At 41.3% G+C, this 24,095-nt stretch overlaps 1 protein-coding gene across 6 annotated transcripts in view; it reads left to right on the forward strand.

Moving 5' to 3' along the window:
• Ptpn13 (protein tyrosine phosphatase non-receptor type 13) overlaps positions 1–24,095 on the forward strand; it is a 190,523-nt gene that overhangs the window by 71,747 nt on the left and 94,681 nt on the right. For 5 of the 6 annotated variants that reach the window (XM_037209228.1, XM_028867296.2, XM_037209229.1 and 2 more), the window contains exons 6-7: positions 663–750; positions 10,295–10,858. In XM_037209228.1, coding sequence (XP_037065123.1) covers positions 663–750; positions 10,295–10,858 — 652 coding nt within the window. The remainder of the gene's footprint in view (positions 1–662; positions 751–10,294; positions 10,859–24,095) is intronic. The other variant, XM_037209230.1, reaches the window with a different exon arrangement.

A 24,095-nucleotide genomic window follows, 5' to 3' on the forward strand; every position in this document is an offset into this window, starting at 1 on the left:
TATTGCGAGCATATCCAGTTTAAAAATTTAGCAGACTAGCCGGGCGGTGGTGGCGCACGCCTTTAATCCCAGCACTCAGGAGGCAGAGCCAGGTGGATCTCTGTGAGTTCGAGGCCAGCCTGGACTACCAAGTGAGTTCCAGGAAAAGGCGCAAAGCTACACAGAGAAACCCTGTCTCGAAAAACCAAAAAAAAAAAAAAAAAAAAAAAAATTTAGCAGACTGTAATTCTGGCAGACAGTATCTAGGAAATTACTTCTGAGATAATTTAAACTGGTATTCTCAATGTATAACTGTAACCAGAGGAAGTTTTATACTATAAAATAAATATAGCTTTAAAATTGTATAAGTCTAATTTGAGAGATGAAAATAGTTATTGGGAAAAGAAGAAAAGAATACCTCAAGATACTGCTTTCAAAAGGAGCTGATTTTAGCTTTGAGTCCCCAGATGCAGAACGCTGTCTGTTGCCCCTTTCTGAAGATGGACTGGCCCGTCCTGGTCCATGTCAGTCTTATCCAGGCCATAACAGTTACAGTCAGCTGTGGAGTCTCCTGACTCGGTGCTGAACCCTCAAGATTGGCTAGTGTGCTATTCTGTGGAGAGTCGCTGGCAAAAAGGGGAGATGATTTTATCAAACTTGATTTTTTGATTACCTGTGTACAGACGGATCAGCTTTCCCGTAGCAGTGAACAAAAGCCTGACCGAAGCCAGGCTATTCGAGACCGATTGAGAGGAAAAGGATTACCCACAGGTAAGTGTGTTTTAACAGGAACTTTCTAGACCTTGATCTTACTCTCTTGTCTGTGAAAATGTGCTTCCTGGCTTAGAAATCCAATCAGTTGTAACTGTGGCTCATGAGAATGTAAGGATGCAGAGTGGAAGCCAGGGAACAGAGAAAAACATCAGGTACAATACTAAATAAACATTACAGTTCTATAAAAAGCATTAACTGTCAGAACTCCCACGCACACCTCTGTCCTTTCCAGGGTTTGTTTTCCATCAGTGCCATCATTTACTTAGGTTATCAAGGTATTTTATATTAGAGTTAGGTTAGAGCATGGCCAGGTGAGCACATACATGTCTCTATGAACATGACAACACTCAAGACAAAGTCCAGAGAGCAGCACTGCGCTTACCGAGTGCTCGTGTCCTCTCTTGACTTCACTTTCAATGCTGGTCATCAGTGGTAACCACTGAATTGATTTCATCAGTATGGGGGAGCCTTCTCTTGTCAAATACTGCCATCGGTTATAGGGTGCTCGCTAAATAAATATTATTTGCTTATTTGGTGGTAACATGCTATGGATCTGTAATGATTATGTAATGGGCTTTTTTTTTAATGCATGGAAATTCTAAATATTTGAGATAAAAGTAGATATAAAAATAGGATTTTAAAATTATTTTTCTTTTTTGTTTTTTTTTCAAGGCAAGGTTTCTCTGTGTAGCCCTGGCTGTCCTGGAATTCACTCTGTAGACCAGGCTGGCCTGTTAAAGGCATGCACCACCACCACCCAGCAAAAATGAGATTTTTTTTTTAAGTGCTAAGAATCAAGCTTGGCTTTTTTATAAAATAAATTTTGATTTTGTAGATTATATTTGTTATTTTCTTTTTACTTCTCATCAAGAATTATTGAAAGGCACGATAACATAAACTTTAGCAAGAATATTTTGCTCAAAGAAAAAAATAAAAATAACAAGTATATTCAAATAAAACATGTTCAAATGTATGCAGTCTAATAAAATAAGTTAGAAAATTAGCATTTCTAATTTTTAATTTAACCAGACAACCAGCATATGGCTATTTTGTTTAAAAAACAAACAACAGAACAACCTTGTGAGAAACCTTTCTTGTAAAATTGAAGTATAGATCCTTGATTATCTGGACTGTTTGCAGAGTTCAGAAATCTCTTAAGCAAAAGGTATGTGCTCTAAACCAGGATCCCGTTTCTCCTGAAGTCAAGAGGAGCAGTGCAGGTGTTTCTGTGAGGATTCTGTGGTGCTCTAGTTGGTTAAATGGCCCTTTTCCTGCTTTATTTGCTATAAGTAAAGATTATTATTGTTTCTGAAAAAGTATCTTTAACTTTGGTTTGAAGACAGTAAATTTGGTCTTGGTTAGATCAAGAATCTTTCCTAATATTTATTATTTATGTGTGGATAAAAAGTACAAAGTGAGGTTTGTCTCACTTAGTTTTTAGAATGCCCTGATAGCAGCGAAGGTATTTTTCATCCTTTTGCCAGTGTTTCCTTTACTGTACTCACTCACATCCCTCAGATATGTGGACACATTCTATGGGAAAAGTCTGTTTCTCTTTGTACTGCACTAGGATTTCAACCACGGTATAATATGGACGTTGGTGCAAAGAATCCATCAGCTTCAGTCACTCTGCTTTGCAGAACAGAATCATAACAATAGAGAATTCTTTATGAGTGTCAGTAGAAGCCACAGCAGTCTTCTTTAAGGACTCATCCTGAACACTTCAGTGAGGGGTTAGGCTGGCAATGCTTACCTTTCTCTGTCTTCCCGCCTCCTTCCTCCCCTTCTCCCTCCTGTGTTTCCTCGTCTGTGGTCCCCACCTCCCCACAGGTTCCTTCTCTACCTTCCCTTTCCTGTTGTGTCTCCAGCCTTCCTGGAGTCCCCCCTATTCTCTCCTGCTGTCAGTTATGTGGTCGTGCAGTGCAGTGAACATTTTATTATGTGTTACTTGCTCATTTAATAAATACAATTTTATATATTAATGATTAATTATTTTATGTGTTTTGTGTTCTTTCAAGACCTCCCCAGAATGGTGTGATACTTTTGTTCTATTCTATATCTTCAAGGGTCTACCCTGCTGTGTTTCGTTTATGAAATTTAAAGGCTGTGAAATGTTAACACAGTACATTTTATTACCATCAGCATTTCACGGTTTTAATGTTTCGTTATATGGTATTTCAGGGCAGCTAGAGACTGAATCCAATCCATATCTACTCTGTAGCATAGCCTACCTAGCAGTTTACTTATGTGTTGTTGAATAAGAAGTTATGCAGGATTAGCTTCCTGGACAGAAGAAAAACCTGCTGATACATTATGTTCAGTTTATTTTGTAAATGTTCAATGAATATCCGTTGACTGTATGAGCATGATAAAGAATTTTGTCACAATGTTAGACAGTGAAATGTAGTAGAATCCTGTTTTCATGATGTAACTTTTTACTGTTTTTATAAAGAAATATGTGTGACTCCTATTATTTCACTGATTTTAAACCTTGGGTGAGATATGGGTAAAAAGAAAAAGCATCTCACTGTCTTATTATTTGACCCTTTTCTTACTGTAACAAAGCATTACAAGTTTGAAAATAAGTTTAAACTCCTTTGTTTATGACAAATTACTCAGTGGCATTGCTTAGTAGAGCTTTAGAATTATGATTTGAGGACTGTTTCAATGCAGGTAATTTTTTACAAACTAACAAATCATTAATAGACATTGATTTATATTCTGTAAAAGTTAAAATTTGTTGCTCAGGTTTAAACCAGATTTTTTTTCTAATTCTATTTTTGAGTAAGAGTAGAATCAAGCATTTCTTTCAGTCCCATTTGGAGTAGAAATTGCACCCTTGTTTTGGTTAAATATAGTGGAGGAGGAATCATCTGATGTTTTTGGCCAGCGCTTACACAGTAGTAAGAATACTGTACAGCAGCCATTTTAAGTTCCTTTTTCAGTCTTACAAACTTCAACAAAACTGAAGCGAGGAAAGTATGCTAATTAAAGCCTCCACTGGTCAGAAGCGGTTTACACAATTTCAGAGGTTTAAGACAAGGAAATGATTAACTGTTAAAGGACAGTATTCTAGGATGCTGATGTTCTTTGGGGCACACTTGTTCACTTTCTGGTTACTGGTAGCCCAGTCTCCTGTAATTCTCCATTGCTAGTGAAACACCCTCCTCAGTATTCACCAGTTAGAAGTGTCTGTTAACTGGTAGCTTCAATGTCTTAGGATCCTGATCAAAGTGTTCAATAAGGAAAGCAATAGGACGAGCAGTGAGATACAGAATCAGGTTAAAGAAGCAAGCCAATTTATGGATGATACTTCTATCTATAATTTGATTGCCAATTTAATACCGCTTACTATTTTGTGTATAAATGGATGGATGACCTTGAAAGGTGTCTCTGGAATCTTGCTTCTGAAATCTGTCACAAGAGTGAAGTCCTAAACTGGTGGGCTGTCTGCCCCTACTTTGTTACTTAATACTGCCAGGACCGATAGCATGGTTTCACTAGCCACACACACATACAACACAAGCATTCTCTGCCAAGCGTTAGGGGAAACCTACACCATCAGATAGGTGGTGATGGTTCAGAACCTCGGGGGTGTGACTCTTTCTCTTTTCTGTGCACTCGAACACATTTTTAGGACAGTTGGGGACTCAGGAGCCTCCTTTAACAACTGAAGTTCCCTTCCCAGAGATGTGACGTTTTGAGTGTGTGTGAGAGGGAAAAGGTGACTGATGGATACAAATTTAATTGAAACAATTGGGAATATACCCCATGAAATCTTTTTATATTCTTAAATCTTTTTTTGTTTGTCCGTCTTTTGAGACAAGTTTTGTCTGTGTAGCCCTGTCTGCCCAGGAACTCACTCTGTAAACCAGGCTGGCTTCAAAATCAGAGATCCACCTGCCTCTGGCTCTCAAGTGCTGGGTTAAAGGTGTGTACACCACTTCGCCCTGGTTTTCTTAAATCTTTGTTTGTAGCCCTTCACTCTATATTTATTGCTCCCTATTTGGATTTTAGCAAACTGTATACTCTCCAGGAGAGTGTTTGCGGTTTCATTTTAAAATTGGATGCTTATAATTGGTGATAATATGTATCTGTAAATGAGCTCAGAGCCTCCTGAAGAGATAGCAATGTCTACCTTTTATCTTTGGAACAATGTGATGCTCTATTCAAGAACAGATCTGAGGCTTTTATGGGAACCTCCTGATTTCTGATTTTATTATTTTCTCTCAAAGAACTTGTAACTCCCCTCTTGGAAGATAGTAATATACTTAGGAAAACAAGTTAGAAATAGAAAAGAGACAAAATGTAGTTTATATTGCCTTTGTTCAGAAGAGCTCAGAATAGTTCAGATGGGTTAGCTCACTCACTTATCCTGTCATTTCTAAAAGAGGAAATGTTAAATCATACCCACATGTTGTAGATGGAGGAAATGAGAAACATGGAGATTGACTGGCTTGCACAAGCTTATGGGTTGATTAGGAAGATAGAATTAAAACCAAAGTCTCTTGATAGTAGTCCTCCTGCTAAATGATGCTGCCTAACCTGGATTTTAAAAGTTCTGTAATCAGTCACTCAGCCATCATTCTCTTGGAAGCTATTTTATAAGGAATTACAAATACAAAATGCATTCTTATATAAATATAAGACACAGTTTCTTATTGTTCTGCTTGGAAGTAAGGGTATGGAAAGCTAATGGAAGTGACTGAATAAATAAGGTGAGAGAAATAATGTAGTGTATAGATTCTTACAGCGAGACGCTTGTCCTAATACAGGCGTCTGGTGTGCTCGGCCAGTGCAGTGGAAGGAGCGAGGGTGTCAGGATGAGGAAGGAGCGAGTGTCAGGATGAGGAAGGAGCGAGTGTGTCAGGATGAGGAAGGAGCGAGTGTGTCAGGATGAGGAAGGAGCGAATGTGTCAGGATGAGGAAGGAGCGAGGGTGTCAGGATGAGGAAGGAGCGAGTGTGTCAGGATGAGGAAGGAGCGAGTGTGTCAGGATGAGGAAGGAGCGAATGTGTCAGGATGAGGAAGGAGCGAGGGTGTCAGGATGAGGAAGGAGCGAGTGTGTCAGGATGAGGAAGGAGCGAGTGTGTCAGGATGAGGAAGAAGCGAGGGTGTCAGGATGAGGAAGGAGCGAGGGTGTCAGGATGAGGAAGGAGCGAGGGTGTCAGGATGAGGAAGGAGCGAGTGTGTCAGGATGAGGAAGGAGCGAATGTGTCAGGATGAGGAAGGAGCGAGGGTGTCAGGATGAGCAACCTGCACCGTTTCCTTTCGCCTCAGCAGCTCCGCCCCAGTGGCAGTGCTTGCAGCAAGAGCGTCGGCTTCACTGCCTGGCAGTGGCCACAGCTGTCACAACTGTCAGCTGTATTGATGATTGCAATAGTGTTTATTACTTATTGGGTAAAATGATCCAAATAGCTTGCACGCGTGTTTAGAAATATGGGGAAAGCAGTCCAACAAACGTGTACATTTTATTTAGTCTCAAGTACAAATGATTGAATGGCACTGCTGTTACCAGCACATGCTCTTTGGCCAGCAGATTCAAGCATCGAATAAGCACAAGCCTAGGATGCAGTGTTCCTTCTCACCAGTATGGCTAGGTTCTACATTCCAACCCACATTTTTAGTTACTAGGTTGGTGAATTTTTCCTAGTGCCTTAGCAACATAAAGTAACTATGCTGCTATATTATGCTTTTACTTTATTTAGTAAGATCTGTGATTTTCAGAATTATTATTTTATACTAAATCTTTTATTTTACATAAGGAAACCTCCTTTATAAAAAATAACTTCTTATTTTAGAATGTGTAAATCAGGTTGTGCAGGGGAAGGTAGTGAAGAGGGTGTCCAGTTCCCTGGAACTGAGTGATAGACAGTTGTGAGCCGCCATGCAGGGACTGCAACCTGAACCCGGGTCCTCTGTAAGAGCAGCAAGTGCTCTTAACCACTAAGACATCTCCCCAGCCCCACTTTTTATTTGAGACAGGGTCTTAATATATAGCCTATGTTGGTCTTAACTTCTTGGACTTTCAATAGATGTAAACTGAAATATTTCTGTATCTAATTTATTTTCATCAAAACCATAGAACCCTGTCTGTAAAACAGCAGCTTCCTGAAAGCCGTGTAGTTAGCATTTCCTTTAGACCTGTGTGGTCTGGAGATGCCAAGACCAGTTAATATATTGTTATAAATACTAACAATCTAACTCAGACATGACTTCTCTCTATCAAGTCGAAGAGACTTGCAGTGCATTGGTAAGTGTTTTATTTACATTACAGTGTCATTAGGGTTGGTTGGCTGCTTTGAAGAAGTGCCATTTAAAATAAAACAGTTGGGAGCCTGGAGAGATGGTTCAGCAGTTATGAGCACTGGCTTCTTCCAGAGGACCTGAGTTCAATTCCCAGCACCTTGATAGTGCCTTACAACCTTCTGTAACTCCAATCCCAGGAGATCCAGTACCTTCTTCTGACCTCTGTAGACACTGCACACATGTGATGCACATACATACAAGCAAAATACCCATACACATACAGATGAGTAAGTTAATTGATTTTTTGAAAAGATTAAAATAAAACTACTGAATGCAAAGAAACTGGACATGAGGAAGATCCAGAAAAGAGGCAAAAAGTATATATTTTTATATTTACATTTATAAGAGCACAACAGAGAAAAGCAAAGAATTCCTGGGGCAGAACTAGGTTTTCAATTTACGAGTGATAGGCTGTCTATGATTTGTTGAACAGGACAGTGACATGGTGGAATTTACATTGTAAAAAGAGAATTCTGGATGTTGAGTGGAGTTGATAGAAACAGGGTCACAGCAGTGGTCTAGCCAGTCGATATCATTCACTGGGTATGATGCAATGGCAGTGGACTTGGAGATTAACACACCAAGTAAGGTGTCTTTGAGAATTTTAAAATCAGTAATTGCCGATGGAGCTAAGGAAGACGCGTCATTTAAGGACAGTGCCCGTATTTCCATTTTGAGTAATCATTTGGGTAATAGTGCCACTTACAGTATTAGGAAAGATTGGAAAGGAATGGTCACTCTGGGAGCAGGAAACAAAAGTTGAATTTGAACTCTGAACAGTTTGAGTTGCTTCTGAGGCACAGTAGCAGAAGCTCCAGTTGTGTGAGACCAGAGCTTCCCCAAAAAGATCGGGTTGAAGAAAGTGAATGTGGGAGTTTTTCAAATCCAGATCATACTTAAAATATTAATAAAATTTTATAAGGAAAAGACAAAAAAGGAATTCTGAACCTGATACTTGAGTAAGCCCAACATTTGGAAACACATTAAAGGTTTAGGAAAAATCAAGAGTAAGAGGGAGAAGCAGCCCGGCAGGTGTGGAGGAGAAAGGTCGCCTGTGAGAGGCCTTCACCTGAGCAGTCCCTGAGCTTGGCAATGTGGAGGAGAAAGGTCGCCTGTGAGAGGCCTTCACCTGAGCAGTCCCTGAGCTTGGCAATGTGGAGGCCCCAGTGCTGCGGGACGAGGGCCACCCAGGTGCAGAGTAGCTGGAGCCCGACCGAAGTCGGGAAATCAGGAAAGAAAAGAGGAATTGGAAAGACGGCAGCTGAAGGGAAATGTGCAACTGGAGGAGTCTGTCCTTTGAGAAAGATTAGGTTCGAGTTGTATACTAACGGGAAAGGCGCGATAAAGAGGGGGAAATAGTGCGCATAGCAGAGGAGTTAACCAGAGACAAACACCGTTTGGCAGCAGTGAGGGAAACTCAGAATACATGCTGGCAGCTTCATGTTCCCTTGGAAACAACAGGGACAGTACCATAATCCAGGTGAGAAGACACTCCTCCCGGAGGGGCTGTTTCCTTGATGGGAAATGAGGTGGGGTTGTCAGCTAAATGACAGACTGAGGAAAAGCGGAGCTGTCGAAGAAAGTGAGTCAAGGGAACAGAATGGTTGAGCGTGAACTTAGGGTGTGTCAGTATACCCTGCTTGAGTTTTCCGGAGTTCCTCTACTCGCCTAGAGTCAGGCAGCAGAAAGCAGGAGGATGGCTGCGTTTGTGTGTGGCTCATGACCCCTGAATCCTCTCAGTTCTTTGATTTTTCAGCTTATGTATTCTGTCAGCTTCCGAGAATATGTCTATTTTGAAGTTCATACAATTTTAAACTTGCTAGTTTCAAGATGTGGTGTGTGTAAGAATGTTACTTACCCCAAAGGACTGTGGTACAACCATGCTCACAGCTAGAAGCTAGATTTTGTAATGATCTGCCTGGGTGTGGTATAGTATGTTTTATAGTGTCCTGTAGATTCTGTACTTCATGTATGGAAGTTGTCCATAATAGTTATGCTTAATTAGATCCTTTTTGCTTGAACATGAAATACAAACAGCATGATGTTTATATTGTTATTGTTGCATCAACTGATGTAAATTTACTGTCATATTTTTAGGGTAAATTTATTATCAAGGAATTAAACATTATAGTTATTACTTCAAAGTGACAACTGGTAGGCTCAAATGAATTTGCAAGCAATTTCTTGTTACTAAGAAGGATCTAGTCATATTATACAGCATGTTTGTTTTCAAAGAGAAATCACAGAATATACCAGAGAAAGTTGTCAGTGTTGTGGGGCATTGAGGTAGCAACTTCAAAATATTTCCTACATTTTTTTTCAGTACTGGACAAATACCATTTTTGGGTGTTGAGTCTGTTGATTCATAGAATTAATCTAGCTGAATGGACATTTTTGATATGTCTCCATAGAACTTTGAAAACCAACAGGATAGACACTTGGTTATGACTGCAGAACTCTAAAGACAAAGCTGACGTGGGAGTTGGCGCTGGTAAATAGGGGTGCATTCCATTCAACAGGAAGAAAGTTTAGTCTCTGTAATAGTCATCATGAAAAATTGGACTTCTTCAACAATTTAGATGGAAATTATCTGAGTTTCAGATACAGTAAAGTTTTCTGAAAACATCTAGTTATAGTAAAATCTTGAACTTGATAATTCCATATATTACAATTTTCTTCCTATTCAAAATAGAAACAATTCTATTTCTTCAGTTAAACATATTTATTTAAAAGATCAGAATATACCAGGGTTTTTTTCCTTGGAAACACATTTTAAGTTACATTTCTAGGAGATAAAAGAGTATATTATGCATTATATTATTCCCAATAATTTTATGGATAACTACTGTTCTATAAAATTAGGTGTTATTAACAACTTTTGTCTTCATTTTAAAACAAAATAGTTTACTTTTTGTTGATAGAAACAATACTACTCAAGGGCATATGTTCAATATATTATTTATGTTGTTCTGTCAGGGACATTGTGGTGCAGGCATGGCTCAGCGGTAGAGTTCTTGAGGGGAAAAGGGCCCAGGCTCAGTCCCCAGTAATGCCAAAGCAAAGCAAAAGAAAAAAAGACCCTGGACTCAAACTGATGCGCTGTTTCCACTCTCACTCTCCCGTCGTCCCTTTGTCTCCGACCCTCCCTGGGATAACTTGGGGAACTGGCAGCATGTTCATTGTTAGTAGTGGGTTCATTCCAGCTGATTTTCTAAAGATTCTTATCATTCCAGGAAGAAGCTCCACTTCTGATGTACTAGACATGCACAAGGCTCCATTCTCTCATCAGACTTTTCTTAACAAAGGTCTTAGTAAATCTATGGGATTTCTGTCCATCAGAGACACACAGGATGAGGAAGGTTCCTTCAAGGACACCCCATCTGATAATAACTCCAGGCATGAAGATTATGAGACTGTCTCTTCCCCTTACCAGTTCAAAACTAGCAGTCCACAAAAAAAGGTTTTCCCTGGAATTGATGTGCTGTCTAAGAAGAAGGTCTGGGCTTCATCCATGGACTTACTTTGTACGGGCGACAGAGACTTTTCTGGAGAGACTGACAGGTACCAACACTGTGACCCTGAGGCAGTAACAGGACGGACTTCACCCACTCCTAGAAAAAAAGAGGCAAGGTACTCTGATGGAAGCATTGCCTTGGATGTCTTTGGCCCTCAGAAAGTGGAGCCAGTGTATCACACTCGAGAAGCGCCAACCTCCTCTGCAGTATCAAGTGCTTTGGACCGAATTCGAGAGAGACAAAAGAAACTTCAGGTTCTGAGAGAAGCCATGAATGTAGAAGGTTAGTAATTCTGTGTGTGTCTGAGAGTCAAGTGAATTAAAATATCTAAGGTTGTGTTTTAAAATAAAGAAGGGTGATTAAACCATTCCACAAGTCTGATTTCCACTGCCGGGCCTTTGCATCTAGGTCACATTGACTTCTCTGTCAGTTTCTGTTCACTCTTCTATCAAAACCCCGTTCAGCCTGTGCTCCAAAGCCCTCCCTACAGCATGCCCCAGGGACTCCACTTCTAGACTCTGATCCTCAAGGGTCAGGCACCTTTCTGTGCTGTAGACTGTCTCTCTGTAGGTCTCAGGGGATGCTGGCTCATGATACTCAGAAGCAGTAGGGCACATCAAGCTCAGGGAGGTGAGCTAGCGCGCTACCAGGTGGGCTCCAGACCACCAGCTTCCGAGTACAATGACAGGCATGGTTGGTTTGAAGTAAAGTTTGAGATCTGCTTTTCTAAAATCACAGTGTTTAGGTGTATAGATTGAAAGTTAGTCTAGATTTGAATTGTTACACCGTTTCATGTCTATGAGTTATCTTCCCTAGTCTGAGTTATGCCATCTATAAAATGGAGCTAGCAAAAATAGGCCAATTAGATCATGAGTTTGACGTAATTAAACAAGTCATTTATTACATTTTTAATTTGAAAAGCATAAAATCAACTTCGTAAGTTATATATAGCACGGTCTTGCTGTGTCGTGTTGGCTATCCTCAAACTCCGAGATAAGCTTGACCTCTGTCTCACCAGCGCTGGGATTGAAGATGTGCACCACCATACCCAGCGCGTGTTCTTATCATTCTGTATGAAAGCTGTCTCCAAAATCTCTGCGTCAGACACACAAAAAATCAGTATATTGAGTTAAATAAAGTTATGTTTGAAACATAAGGATGGTGGCTACTTTAGCATCATAAATGCATGCAAGAGAAAAATGGATTTTCAGTTAAACCCACACACATGGACACAGCTGCCCTGGAACTCATATGTAGACCACACTGGCCAAATCCCAAAGTATTTTAGGATGAGAGCTTTATAACTTCACATTTCTTTGTCATAACTGTATTGTTATTGTCATAGCTATTTGAAAAGAACTTTATAATGCTTTCTATTTAGAATGAGGAGTAACGATTGAGGACATGCTATCTTTTGTTTGTGCAGAGGATGTTTGTTCATGTATGTGCAGATGCATGTGCCTTTGTGTGTATATGGAGGCCAGAGATCAGCCTTCATGTGTGTACAGAAGATGCTTGTTCACCTGTGTGTAATTCCTGTGCTTTTGTGTGTGTGTGGAGCCTGAGATCAATCTTGAGTGTTGTTCCTCAGGAGCCATCCACCTTTTTTTTTTCAGAAAAGATTTTATTTTATTTATTTATTTGGTTGGTTGGTTGGTTTGGTTTTTTGAGACAGGGTTTGTCTGTGTAGTTTTGGTGCCTGTCCTGGATCTTGCTCTGTAGACCAGGGTGGCCTCAAACTCACAGAGATGCGCCTGGCTCTGCCTCCCAAGTGCTGGGATTGAAGGCGTGCGCCACCACCGCCCGGCTTTTATTTTTCTTTTTAACTGTGTATGTAGATGGGGAGTGTGATGTTGTCAATTTGAATACAGTATTCTCAGAGGCCAAACAAGGAAATGAGATCTCCTGGAGTTGGAGCCATTGCGTGTGGTCTCAGAGCCTAACTTGGTCTCCTAGAGGTGTGTGCACTTAGTTGCTGAGCCACCTCTCTAGTGACCACCTTGTCTTCTGAGACAGGGCTTCTCACTGGACCCAAAACTCTGAGGAAACAGCAAGCCCCAGGGATCTGTGTATCCCTACCTCACCTCATTCCACCCCCACACCCCATCGCCACAGTGCTAGGATCGTAGGCCCCGTTACCACGCCTGGCTTTTATGTGGGTGAGATCAACTCAGGTCCTCATGTGTGCACAGCAAAGAACCACCCACGTCCCCACCCCAAGCCCATGACTGTCTTAAGTAGTTGTTTTAGTACGGCTTGTCCATAGGCTGGCTGCCTTCTGCTACAGGCCTGTTCTGTTGCTTAAGTTGAAGCATGTTCTGTCCTAGTAAAAGACATATTGCAGTGTTTTCTTCAATGCTGGAATTACAAATTACTAAAGAATCTAGAATTATGGAGGAAATAATGGGTATTTAATTGATATTGTGAGTTTGTATATAATATGCGTCTTATAAAGCATTAGTGACTTTATGAGGTAATTTAGTATATTCTTTACATGTTTGTGAGTGCTCCATGTATGTCTGTGCACTGTGTATGTGGCTGGTGCTTGTGGAGGCCAGAAGAGGTCATTGGATCCCCTGGAACTGGAGTTTCAGATCGTTAGTGTAACCACGTGGGTGCAGGGACCCAGGCCCAGGTCCTCTGCAAGAGCAGCAAATGCTCTTTCCTGCCAGGCCATCGCTCCAGCGCTGCTGCTACGTGTTTTTTTTTTAAATTTTGTTTTATAATTTAATTTAATTTTACATATCAGCCACGGATTCCCTTGTTCTCCCCACTCCCTCCCACTCCCTCTCACCCCACCCCCATCTTTCCCCCAGGCTACCCCCCATTCCCATCTCCTCCATGGCAAAGACTCCCCTGGGGATTGAGTTCAACTTGGTAGATTCAGTCCAGGCAGGTCCAGTCCCCTCCTCCCAGGCTGAGCAAAGTGTCCCTGCATAGGCCCCAGGTTCCAAACAGCCAGCACATGCACTGAGCACAGGACCCAGTCCCACTGCCTGGGGGCCTCCCAAACAGATCAAGCTAATCAACTGTCTCACTTATTCAGAGGGCCTGATCCAGTTGGGGACTTCTCAGCTATTGGTTCATAGTTCATGTGTTTCCATTCGTTTGGCTATTTGTCCCTGTGCTTTTTCCAAATTTGGTCTCAACAATTCTTGCTCATACAAACCCCCCTCTTTCTCGCCAATTGGACTCCTGGAGCTCCACCTGGGACCTGGCTGTGGATCTCTGCATCTGGTTCCCTCAGTCATTGGATGAGGTTTCTAGCACGACTATTAGGGTGTTTGGTCATCCTATCACCACAGTAGGTCAGTTCGGGCTGTCTCTTGGCCATTGCCAGCAGTCTATTGTGGAGGTATCTTTGTGGATTTCTGTGGACCTCTCTAGCACTTTGCTTCTTCCTATTCTCATGTGGTCTTCATTTATAATGGTCTCCTATTCCTTGTTCTCCCTCTCTGTTCTTGATCCAGCTGGGATCTCTCGCTCTCCTAAGCTCTCTTTTCCTCGACCCTTGCTCTTCATTACTCCCACTCATGTACAGGTTGTTCATGTAGATCTCATCCATTTCTCTGTCATTGGGTGATCCCTGTGTCTTTCTTGGGGTCTCCTCCACTGCTGGTGGGAATGCAAGCTTGTACAACCACTTTGGAAATCAATATGGTGCTTTCTTAGGAAACTGGGAATCAATCTCCCCCAAGATCCAGCTATATCAGTCTTGGGCATATACCCAAGGAATGCTCAATAATACCACAAGGACACTTGCTCAGCTATGTTCTTATCAGCATTGTTTGTAATAGCCAGAACCCGGAAACAACCTAGATGCCCTTCAACTGAAGAATGGATAAATAAAATGTGGTACATATACACAGTGGAATACTACTCAGCAGAGAAAAACAATGACATCATGAGGTTTGCAGGCAAATGGATGGATCTAGAAAAAAATCATCCTGAGTGAGGTAACCCAGACTCAGAAAGACAAACATGGTATGTACTCACTCATAGGAGGATACTAGATGTAAAACAAAGATAACTAGACTGCTACTCACAACTCCAGGTAGTCTCCGTATTCTTTATATAAAATGCTTTTGAGTCTTTCTACGATGGGGAATAAAACCATAAGTTCATTCACTATATCAGTTTTAGCTTTTGAATTGTGATGGCAGAGAGTAGGCACTTCCTGTGGCTTACGAGAAAACTCCACATCTGAAGTCATGTCATTCCTCTTCAGTGTTACACAGCAGCATCTCACATGTGAATAGTAATTTAGTCTGAACTTACGACTCTGTGCTCATGAAGACACACATAAATAAATGTTTCCATTGTGGGAAAAGACAACTGTCAGTGGATCAAATAGATAAAACTGTCATATAACCTATAAATAATGAAGATACATATAATCGAGATGAATATTTCTAATACAATGAGCAATATCTTTTCTTAATTTGAATATTAAAATAAAACCATGGAGCTGGGCATTATGATTCACAATTTCAGTTCCAGCATTTAGGAGGCAGAGGACAGCAGATCTCTGTGAGTTTGCGGCCTGCCTGGTCTACCTAGTAAGACTATCAGTGATGATGATGGTGATGATAATGATATGATGATGATGACGATGATAATGAAGATGATGATTGATGATGGTGATGATATGATGATGATAGTAGTAGTAATAATAAAACCATGGAGCTGAAGAGATGGCTCAGTGTGGAAGAACATTTGCTCTGTGGACATAAGGACCAGATTTTCCAAGAACTGAAACACTGTAAGGAGCTGGGCATGGATTTGCATGCCTGTAATCATTGTTGGGGTGCAGAATCCTGCAGGTCCCAGGAGCATGCTGGCCAGCTATTGCAGCTGGAACAGCAAGTTTCTAGTGTTGTCGGAGACTCTTGCCTTAAAGAAATAAGGTTCCTGATGTCTTCCTCCACCTACACATGCACATACGCAGATGCACACATACACACATACACACACACACACACACACACACACACACACATGCTCTGCACACACTATACACACAAAAGAAAAAGAAATTAAATATTGCCTGGCATTCTGATGCATTGGTTTCAAAAGATTGTTTGCCTTAATATTTTTAAGTTAGTATTAGTATGGATTAGTAAAATTGAATTTCTTATAGCTGAGCCTTGGTTTCAGAGCTAAGGAGATCAGATATTAATGGAATGAAAATCTTTAAATTGTACTCTGATTGTCAGTTTAATGTATTTTGTTTGAATAAGTAAGTTTTAACTGCTACCTGTAACAAAGTACATTCAACATGTGATGTGTTTCTCTCCTGAGGTGGTGAGTGTGTTCATGCTTTAATAGAATTCAGATACATCAATGTGAGTCCAAACAAATGTTTTCTGTAAAGCCAATACATAATATTTTTATGTTTGTTCACCTAACTAGTTACGATAATACATCATTTCCAGATTTTGAAATTTTACATTTGTTAAAGGATACATACATAAAGGAAAAGCTTTAAAAGAAAAATACAGTGTGCTTTGAACTGTTTAATAACTAGACATTTTCTGTTCCAAATCTTGCTTCTGTGAAGATTTCAAAAGCATTTGCTATCAATAAAAACCTTCCTGTGTTTTTCCAGAAGGTGTTTTAAAACCTAATAGACAAAACCTGAAACTATAGATTTATTGTGCAAAAATACTTATATCATCTTCAATAAGCCTCCATTATTGTATTTAGAAGTAGCAATAACTTATGCTTGCTTTACTAGCACGCTATCTGTGGGGAAGTTTGGGGACTGGAATTCCAGTTTTTTTTTTTAGTTTAGGGGCTGACTGGTTTTGAACATGTTGTCTCTGCACTTCAGGCAATTTACACAAGCAATGTGAACAGTACAGCAAAGGTTTTATCTAGTACACAAAGAAAGACAAGAATAGAAAATACATCTGTTTGTCTCAGTGACTTCTCATGAAAATAGAGGTCTTTATGTATGATAAGCCAAGCAAAACAGTCTGCCTCACTAATGTACACACTATTTATATTTATGTATTTTTCCAAAGTATTCCTATTTTAAAATACTCTGTACAGTCTCCTGATAGCTCCTAATGGACTCCAGTAATTTTAGGATTAGATGATGTCTTAGCGTACATCTTTATCCAAACATTGTCTTGGGCTTTAATGGCATATTCAGTATCTCAGAAGTGGTTGATGATTGAGTTTCAGTCAATTGGAGATGGTTATTTCCAGCATGGATTTTTCACAGTTCCAGATAAAGATTTCCTATTGTTACTTTATTTTTAATAAATGTTCTGGGGCTGGGGATATAGCTCAGTGGTGTAGCACACCGACCTTAAGTTTGATCCCCAGCATCCCAAAAGGAATAACCATTTGTTACAGTATTTAAAACAACTGAAAAATGAAATTGCCACATTTCATTTCTTCTTTTGGGTGTACAAGGAGGATCATTGCACTGATAGTGAACACAGTAATCTTCAACTTCAGCGTTTCTCTGAAACAGACCCGTCCTCTTGAAAGACGCCTTTCCCTCTGTCACCTCCATGTCACCTCCACTGATGTTAGCCACCCAGCTAGCTCAGTGGAGACCAGACTTTAAAAGTCACGGAGTTTGCACTGGGAAGAACCTTGACTCTCAGCTCATTGCCCAAGGCTCAGAAAAGTGAGGTACATGATTCATTTTTCATGATCAGCCTGTGCTTTGAACTCGGTCATATGGCTCTTCCATTGGTCACCCAAATTGCAGGAAGAGACCAGATAACATGGTTAATTACTGCCTGGGAACATTGAACTTACCACCTGACAAGCCCAATTTTTCCTTACCAAAGTTACCTACTTTTTTTAATATAATGAGACAGGATAGCATTGGGAAAGAAAGGCCGACAAGGAGACTGCCGGCATTAAGACAGCACTCCACGGCAGCCTTTCTCTACTGCGATGGGTATTCCAGTGAGGTGCTACCACAGGAGGATCATTAGGGGCAGATCTTGCAGCTAGACATGAGGAAAAGGCCATGAGAAACAGAATGAGAAAGGATCAAGAAAGGTCCCGTGGAAGCTTAAAAACTATAAATTACTACTGTATGTTAAGATGGTACTTAAGCTTTTGGACAGTTCTCTATAGAAGGCCGGGCAGGCGGGGCGGTGGTGGCGCATGCCTTTAATCCCAGCACTCGGGAGGCAGAGGTAGGCGGATTTTTGTGAATTCGAGGCCCGCCTGGTCTACAGAGTGAGATCCAGGAAAAGCGCAAAGCTACACAGAGAAACCCTGTCTCGAGAAAAAAAAAAAAAAAAAAAAAAAAAAAAGAAGGCCGAGCAGAAGGCACAAGGTTCTGTGCTAAGAACCAGTTTTAAAATTTGATGCCACTTTCTTCTCTTTCCCCTTAATTTCACTTTTTACAAAGGAGAGCTGCAAAGATGGCTCAGTAGTTATGAGCACTTGCTCCTCCGGAGGACCCAGGTTCAATTCCCACACACACATGGCGATGTACAAATGTGACTCCAGCTCCCGGGGATCTGACACCGTCTTTTAGACTTGGTGGAAAGGCACGCACGTGGTGCACAGATACACGTGCAGCTAAAACACCTACGCACATTGAAGACAAGTAAAGGAATTTTTAAAGATTTATCTTCATTTTATGTTGGAGTGTTTTTCAGCAAGTATATATGTGTACCACATGTGTGCAGTGCCTGCTGAGGCCAGAAAAGGGCATCGGATCTCCTGCACCTGGGGTTACAGGTTGTGAGCTGCCATGTGGTGACGCTGCCAGAGCTCTGCTCTTCCTGCCGAGCTGCCCCTCCGGCCCCCAGGCTCACGCTTTCACTTTGCATAAGACCGCTCCTTGTTGGTTCTTTTTGCCGGCTTCCTTAGTGTCAGCGTTTCTCATGTCTACCTCTCTGCGCTGCGTCTGAGAGCCCTTGAAGTCTGCGTTTCACTGGGAGTCTCTAGCAAGCATCTGTGTTGTCATTACCGCATACACGCTATGCTCCCTCAGAAGTTCATAGCACATTCTTCCCCTGAGACACTGACGTGGAGGCAGCCCCGCGAGGGCGTGTGAGCAGTGTTCCACACCCGCCTGGAATCAACAGCGTGTCCTTCAGCAGTCGGAGTCACTCTGCGTTTTGCACAAAGTGTGAAGAACACCAAGTAATTTCTACAAAGATGACAGTTAAACATCATTTATTTAGTGATCTATGCTCTAAGTCGACTTTAGACTTACTCAAAATTAGATACTGCTGCTGCTTTCAGGTACTGTGACCTCTGGTCCTAGCCCAGTTTTGTTGTCCTAAACAGCCTTGTGGATAGGGCTGAAAGTCTGCTGGAATATATAAACACTTACGCATGTGATCTTATTCTTTATTTGGACATTATAACATTTCATTTGAGAAGGTTCAGTTTTCAACTATATAGTTACTTAATCAAAGGGGTGAATTCATATGCTCTAGTCCTCAGGAAGAGAGATACTGTTTGCCTAACAAGTTCTTGTTAAGATCAAAATGCTAGTTATGAACTGTATCAGTTTTTGTTTCTCTACCTTATTTACAAGTAGAAAAAAGGAAGAAAAGTAAAAATTTGGCTAGATTGTTATTTTAAATCATTCCATGAGCTAATACAATAGTTTTAAGCTACTGTTGCACTGATACAGTTCCAGAGAAGTAAATACCAGTAAGCAGGAATGTTATATTAGTAGTAAATAACCCATGGATTCTAGATACCACTGACTTTATATCATGATAAATCCACGCGAGTCTATTTATTGGGTAGTAGGGATTTATTAAGATATAAATTGAGAAAATGCACTCAGGAATACAGAGTGGAGTAGACAGCTGAAGTTGTCCTCTGATCTGACTGGAAGCCAACCCACCTGGCAGTTTGATCAGACCAGGAAGCGGGCAGCAGGGAGAAGGGGCATGTGACCCTGCTCCCTGGCCTTTTAGGGGGTCACGTACAATGGCAGGAAGCACCGCCTCCTTCGGGCCCTATAACCCAAGGTCATGGGCGGAGCAAATACCACTACAACTTTATTATTATAGCCCTAAGATTGCAAATGACTTTTGTATATTTGAAGTAATGCTGTTTTGGGTGGATCAACATATTGGTTAGAAAGAACCGAGGGTCCACAGGGTTTTCAGGAGCTGGCATCATGGAGTAGAACTGTTAAATGCAGGAGATAACTGTGTCTACACACTCCACCTTTGAGAGCCACGTGAAGCTAGTCTGCAATTGCTGTGTGCCTGCTGTAGCAGAGGGACAGTTTGTCTTACTGGCACAGCCCCGTTGGCCAGTGGCCACCATCGTAGTCAGTGCAGATTAGAGCTCCGCTCCATGAAGTTAGTCCAGTGCAAAGCTACTTCATTCCATGGAAGCCTGGCTTTAGAAGTATTCGGGACGAGGGAGCAACGAATAACTCTTCCGTAGAGATGAGAATACAGCTGACAACAGGCATTTCTCTTCTTAATTCATCAAATGGAAAAATTGTTTCCAAACAATAAGAAACGTTAAAAATGCAAACTTCCTTTTATCTGTATTCCAAAAACAAAATGTTAATTTTGGATCCACAAAAATAATACTCTTTTTGTTGCGAAAGGAAGGATCTAAATGAAATCTAGCCACTTAGAGACTTAGTTTGACTTTGACCTAACCTCCTGAGAAGGACAGACTGACAGGTAGCTCTTAAACATACGGAATACAGATGAGTCTTATGAGTAACGAGTTTCATCACGATATTTAAAACCCAGCAATATGTTCAGTTGGTGGTCGGTTAGCTTTGTTCTGTTTTGTTGTTTTGAGACGAAGCCGGCCTCTAACTTACCATCCAGTGTAGGTGTTCTCAGCTGAGAGCCAGCGGTTTTAATCTGCAAACGATTTCATTTCTTCCCAGTCCCTTCTGTCCCTGCAGTTCGTCAGTTACCCAAATGCTAACACACCTGTGGCGTTCCCCCGTCAGTAGCATTCTGTTGCTCAGAGGCTGGAGTTCTCGTCTCTCCAGGTTGTCTCTGATCTCTCTGTCTCATCCTTTAGGCTGGACTGTCATTCTGTCTCTCCGCCCCTCTCCTGTTCTGTCTTTTCCTTTCTCCTTCCATCCCTCCCTTCCACATCTCCGTGTAGATAGAGGGAAATAAATGTATGTATACTTACACATTTATATATAAATAAAAACTGTATAAAGAATTTCCAGTGTATTTCTACATATGTTTGTAAAGACAGTACAGGAAATTCCTATCCACCTACCTACCAACTAACCCATAAGAGGCTGTTTTACATCTCCATGCCTCCATTCCTGTGGCCATTTATCCTTAAGACTGTCAAATGTCTCAGGCATTCCCTGGATCAGGAATATTTCTCTGACCTCCCAGTTCAGTATGGTAACCTGTATTTGTTTATTGGAAATTACTTATTTTTTAAGGGTTTGTTTCTCCTCCTGTAAGCCTCAGAAATTTGTTCTGTGTAATTCCCAGCTGTGTCCCGGCATACATCATTCCCTGACACTTACTAGGTACTAAACACGTGCTTGTTAACATAACCTGAGTACCACAGTAGTGCTGGTAAAGAACATTAGTGTGCCTGGTGGTGCTACTTTGGATATCGGATTTAGTAATAGTCTCTGGCCAATTACGGAAGTAGTGAGAATTCTCTTTCTGTCCCATCTAAGAATCAAAGCCTATACTCTGTCTTTGAATGTTATGGAAAGGCCAGTGAGGTAAGAACAGCAGAGAATCCTGAATGCTTGATGAATACCAGGAGTCAGCACATGAGGCATGGCCTAGCTATGGCTCCACATTACTCTGGGCCCCCGGGGGATCTGCCTCTGCGGAAGCCTCACACATTTGGAATGGTTTGGGTCACAGAGTTTCTCAACATAACTCTCTTCACTTTCAGACTTGCCAAGTTTCTTCTCCCAGGTTAAATGTTGTATTCCTCAGGATCAGCGCTCGGGCTTGTAGAACAGACTCAGCTGGTCAGAGCCCAGTGTGATGCAGAATTGAGTGGGACCCAGAGATCGCATGCAAGTAAGGTCTCCAGAAGTTACTCTCTTCAATAGAAGCACAGAGAGGTTCATCCAAAACATAAATACCCAGCAAGACAACTTGTGTTTCTTTACTGTTTGAAGATTGAAGTATTTAATTTATTAGGGCCATTTTCTTAAAAAAAAAAAAAATGAGGTCCTTGAAATGTTTAATAGTTATGAACTAGAAAGACAATCACTGTTGTTATCTCCCTAACTGACCTCACTCTCTAAAACTGACACCTGTAATTGGAGTCATGTAGTAAAGGCAAAGAAATGCCAGGCTAAGCGTGGATTCTTGTCACTAGAGTTGACGGAGCAGCGCCTTCTGTACGTTAGTAGTCAAAGCTTGGCTGTGTGTCACTTGTAATGCTGCCTTTAGGTTATAGTTTGTGCTGACTTAATTTAATGCGAAAATGATTGAAAGAAAGATCTTTGTGTGAGCCCAGAATTGTATGCAAATCATCATGCTTGGAGCCTGATGCCTGAGCTTTTAAACCAGTGTTCATGAACACATGCCATGATTTCATGCATTTAAGTCACTAAGTGTGCATTGCACTAGTAGAAATTGTGATTCTTGGTTGTAAAGACCTTGTGAAAATCCTTGTAGCCTCCTGAGACGCTGCTCATTGTCAGTGACGTCAGTGCGATCTTAGAGCTGGTGTCACTTCTGGTCACAGGGAGAAGCCGTGTGTAAAGTTGAAAAATGCTCGTACTGTGCTGAAGTACTGTGAGAAACTCAGGACCCTCTTCTTTTTGAAAAAGTGCTATGTGCAATATTACAAAATTGAGCTAAACTTCCCAAAGTCATTCTTCTTTAATCCGTGTTCGTTCCAGTCTTTCCTCCTGGACAGATAATTTTAGAAAAGGTGTTTGTGTGTGTGAATGGTGTGTGTGTGCGCGGGGTAGGGTGGTGGGGTGGTGGTGGTGGTGAGTGTGGTGGATGTGTGTGTGGTGTGTGTATGGTATGTGTGGGTGTAGTGTGTATGGTGTGTATATGTGTGTGGTGTGTGTAGTGTGTACATGTGGGGTGTGTATGTTCTGTGTGTGTGATGTGTATGTGTATGTCACAAGCACAGTTTGGTGACTTAGGTGATGTGATCTCTCTAGCGCTTTTCATTCCTACTGTTCTTAACACTGGTGATTTCCAGAACTACTACTTCTGTGTCTGAAATCACACACTCCCAGCAAGTTTTAACAAAGGAAATCCTCAGAAGAATGAGACATAACCTAGAATAAGTGGAGCCTTATACACCTTTCTTCATTGTGAGTTTCATCTACGTGTTTAATAGGCGGTAAAAATACAAACTGGCAGATGAGATAGAGAGTATTTAACCTGCCAAAAGTGAACATTCTTCAGTCATGGTGAGAGCCCAGAGTTTCCCTACTATACCAGGAACATTGCGCTAAAGGTCGAAGCCACATGTGAATTTCATAGGATGTATATTTAGATATGTGTATTGTAGGTCCATTGCATATGATCACAATTTTTAGTATTCAGAAAACTTTGTAATATTCTGTAAATAGGTTTTTAGGAGGATGTTGTGGGATTTTGTTTTTAATAGGTTAGGTTTAGAGATACACCTCAGTTGTTAAATGCTTATGTTGCAACAGTGACAATTTGAGTTCAGTCCTTAGAACCCGAAGAGAAGCAGGACGTGACGGTGCACGTGGTCCCAGTGCTGAGCACGTGGGACAGACACATCCTTAGAACCCGAAGAGAGGCAGGACGTGATGGTGCGCGTGGTCCTAGTGCTGAGCAGGTGGGACAGACAGATCCTTAGGCTCAGTGCCACCCCACCTAGCCAGATCAGCAAGCTCCAAGCCAGCAGGGCAGATGACACCTTGGAGACAGCACCCATAGGCACTTATGCACATGAGCACACACAGACATGTGTACACGTGTGCACACACACTGTAGCTGGAGTTTTCTCCAGTCCTGCCTGGCCACAGTCAGGACAAATCTCTCTCACCCGCCAGTCCCGCAGCTGCTCAGACCCAACTGAGTAAACACAGAGACTTATATTGCTTACAGACTGTATGGCCGTGGCAGGCTTCTTGCTAACTGTTCTTATATCTTAAATTAACCCATTTCTATAAATCTATATCTTGCCACATGGCTCGTGGCTTACCAGTATCTTACATGTTGGTACTCATGGCAGTGGCTGGCAGCGTCTCCTGACTCAGCCTTCCTGTTCCCAGAATTCTCTTCTCTGCTTGTCCTGTCTATACTTCCTGCCTGGCTACTGGCCAATCAGCATTTTATTTATACAGAGTGATATCCACAGCACACACACAAATACAAAATGGTCTGATACCAGTTAAAATTCTCTGGTACTGAGAAATGTGTAGATGACATTCATATTATTTATTTTTCTATATATTTGAACAATGCCATAATAATCAGACTTTTTTCTTAATTATACAATTAATGCTACAGTTCTGGGATCTGGATCAGAACCGAAGTGCTAGAATTGTACATTGAGATGTGGACAGAAATTGTTGCCAGTTGCAGTGATTGGGCATGTCTTT

The sequence above is a fragment of the Peromyscus leucopus genome, chromosome 10, assembly GCF_004664715.2.
Source record: "Peromyscus leucopus breed LL Stock chromosome 10, UCI_PerLeu_2.1, whole genome shotgun sequence".
NCBI lineage: Eukaryota > Metazoa > Chordata > Mammalia > Rodentia > Cricetidae > Peromyscus > Peromyscus leucopus.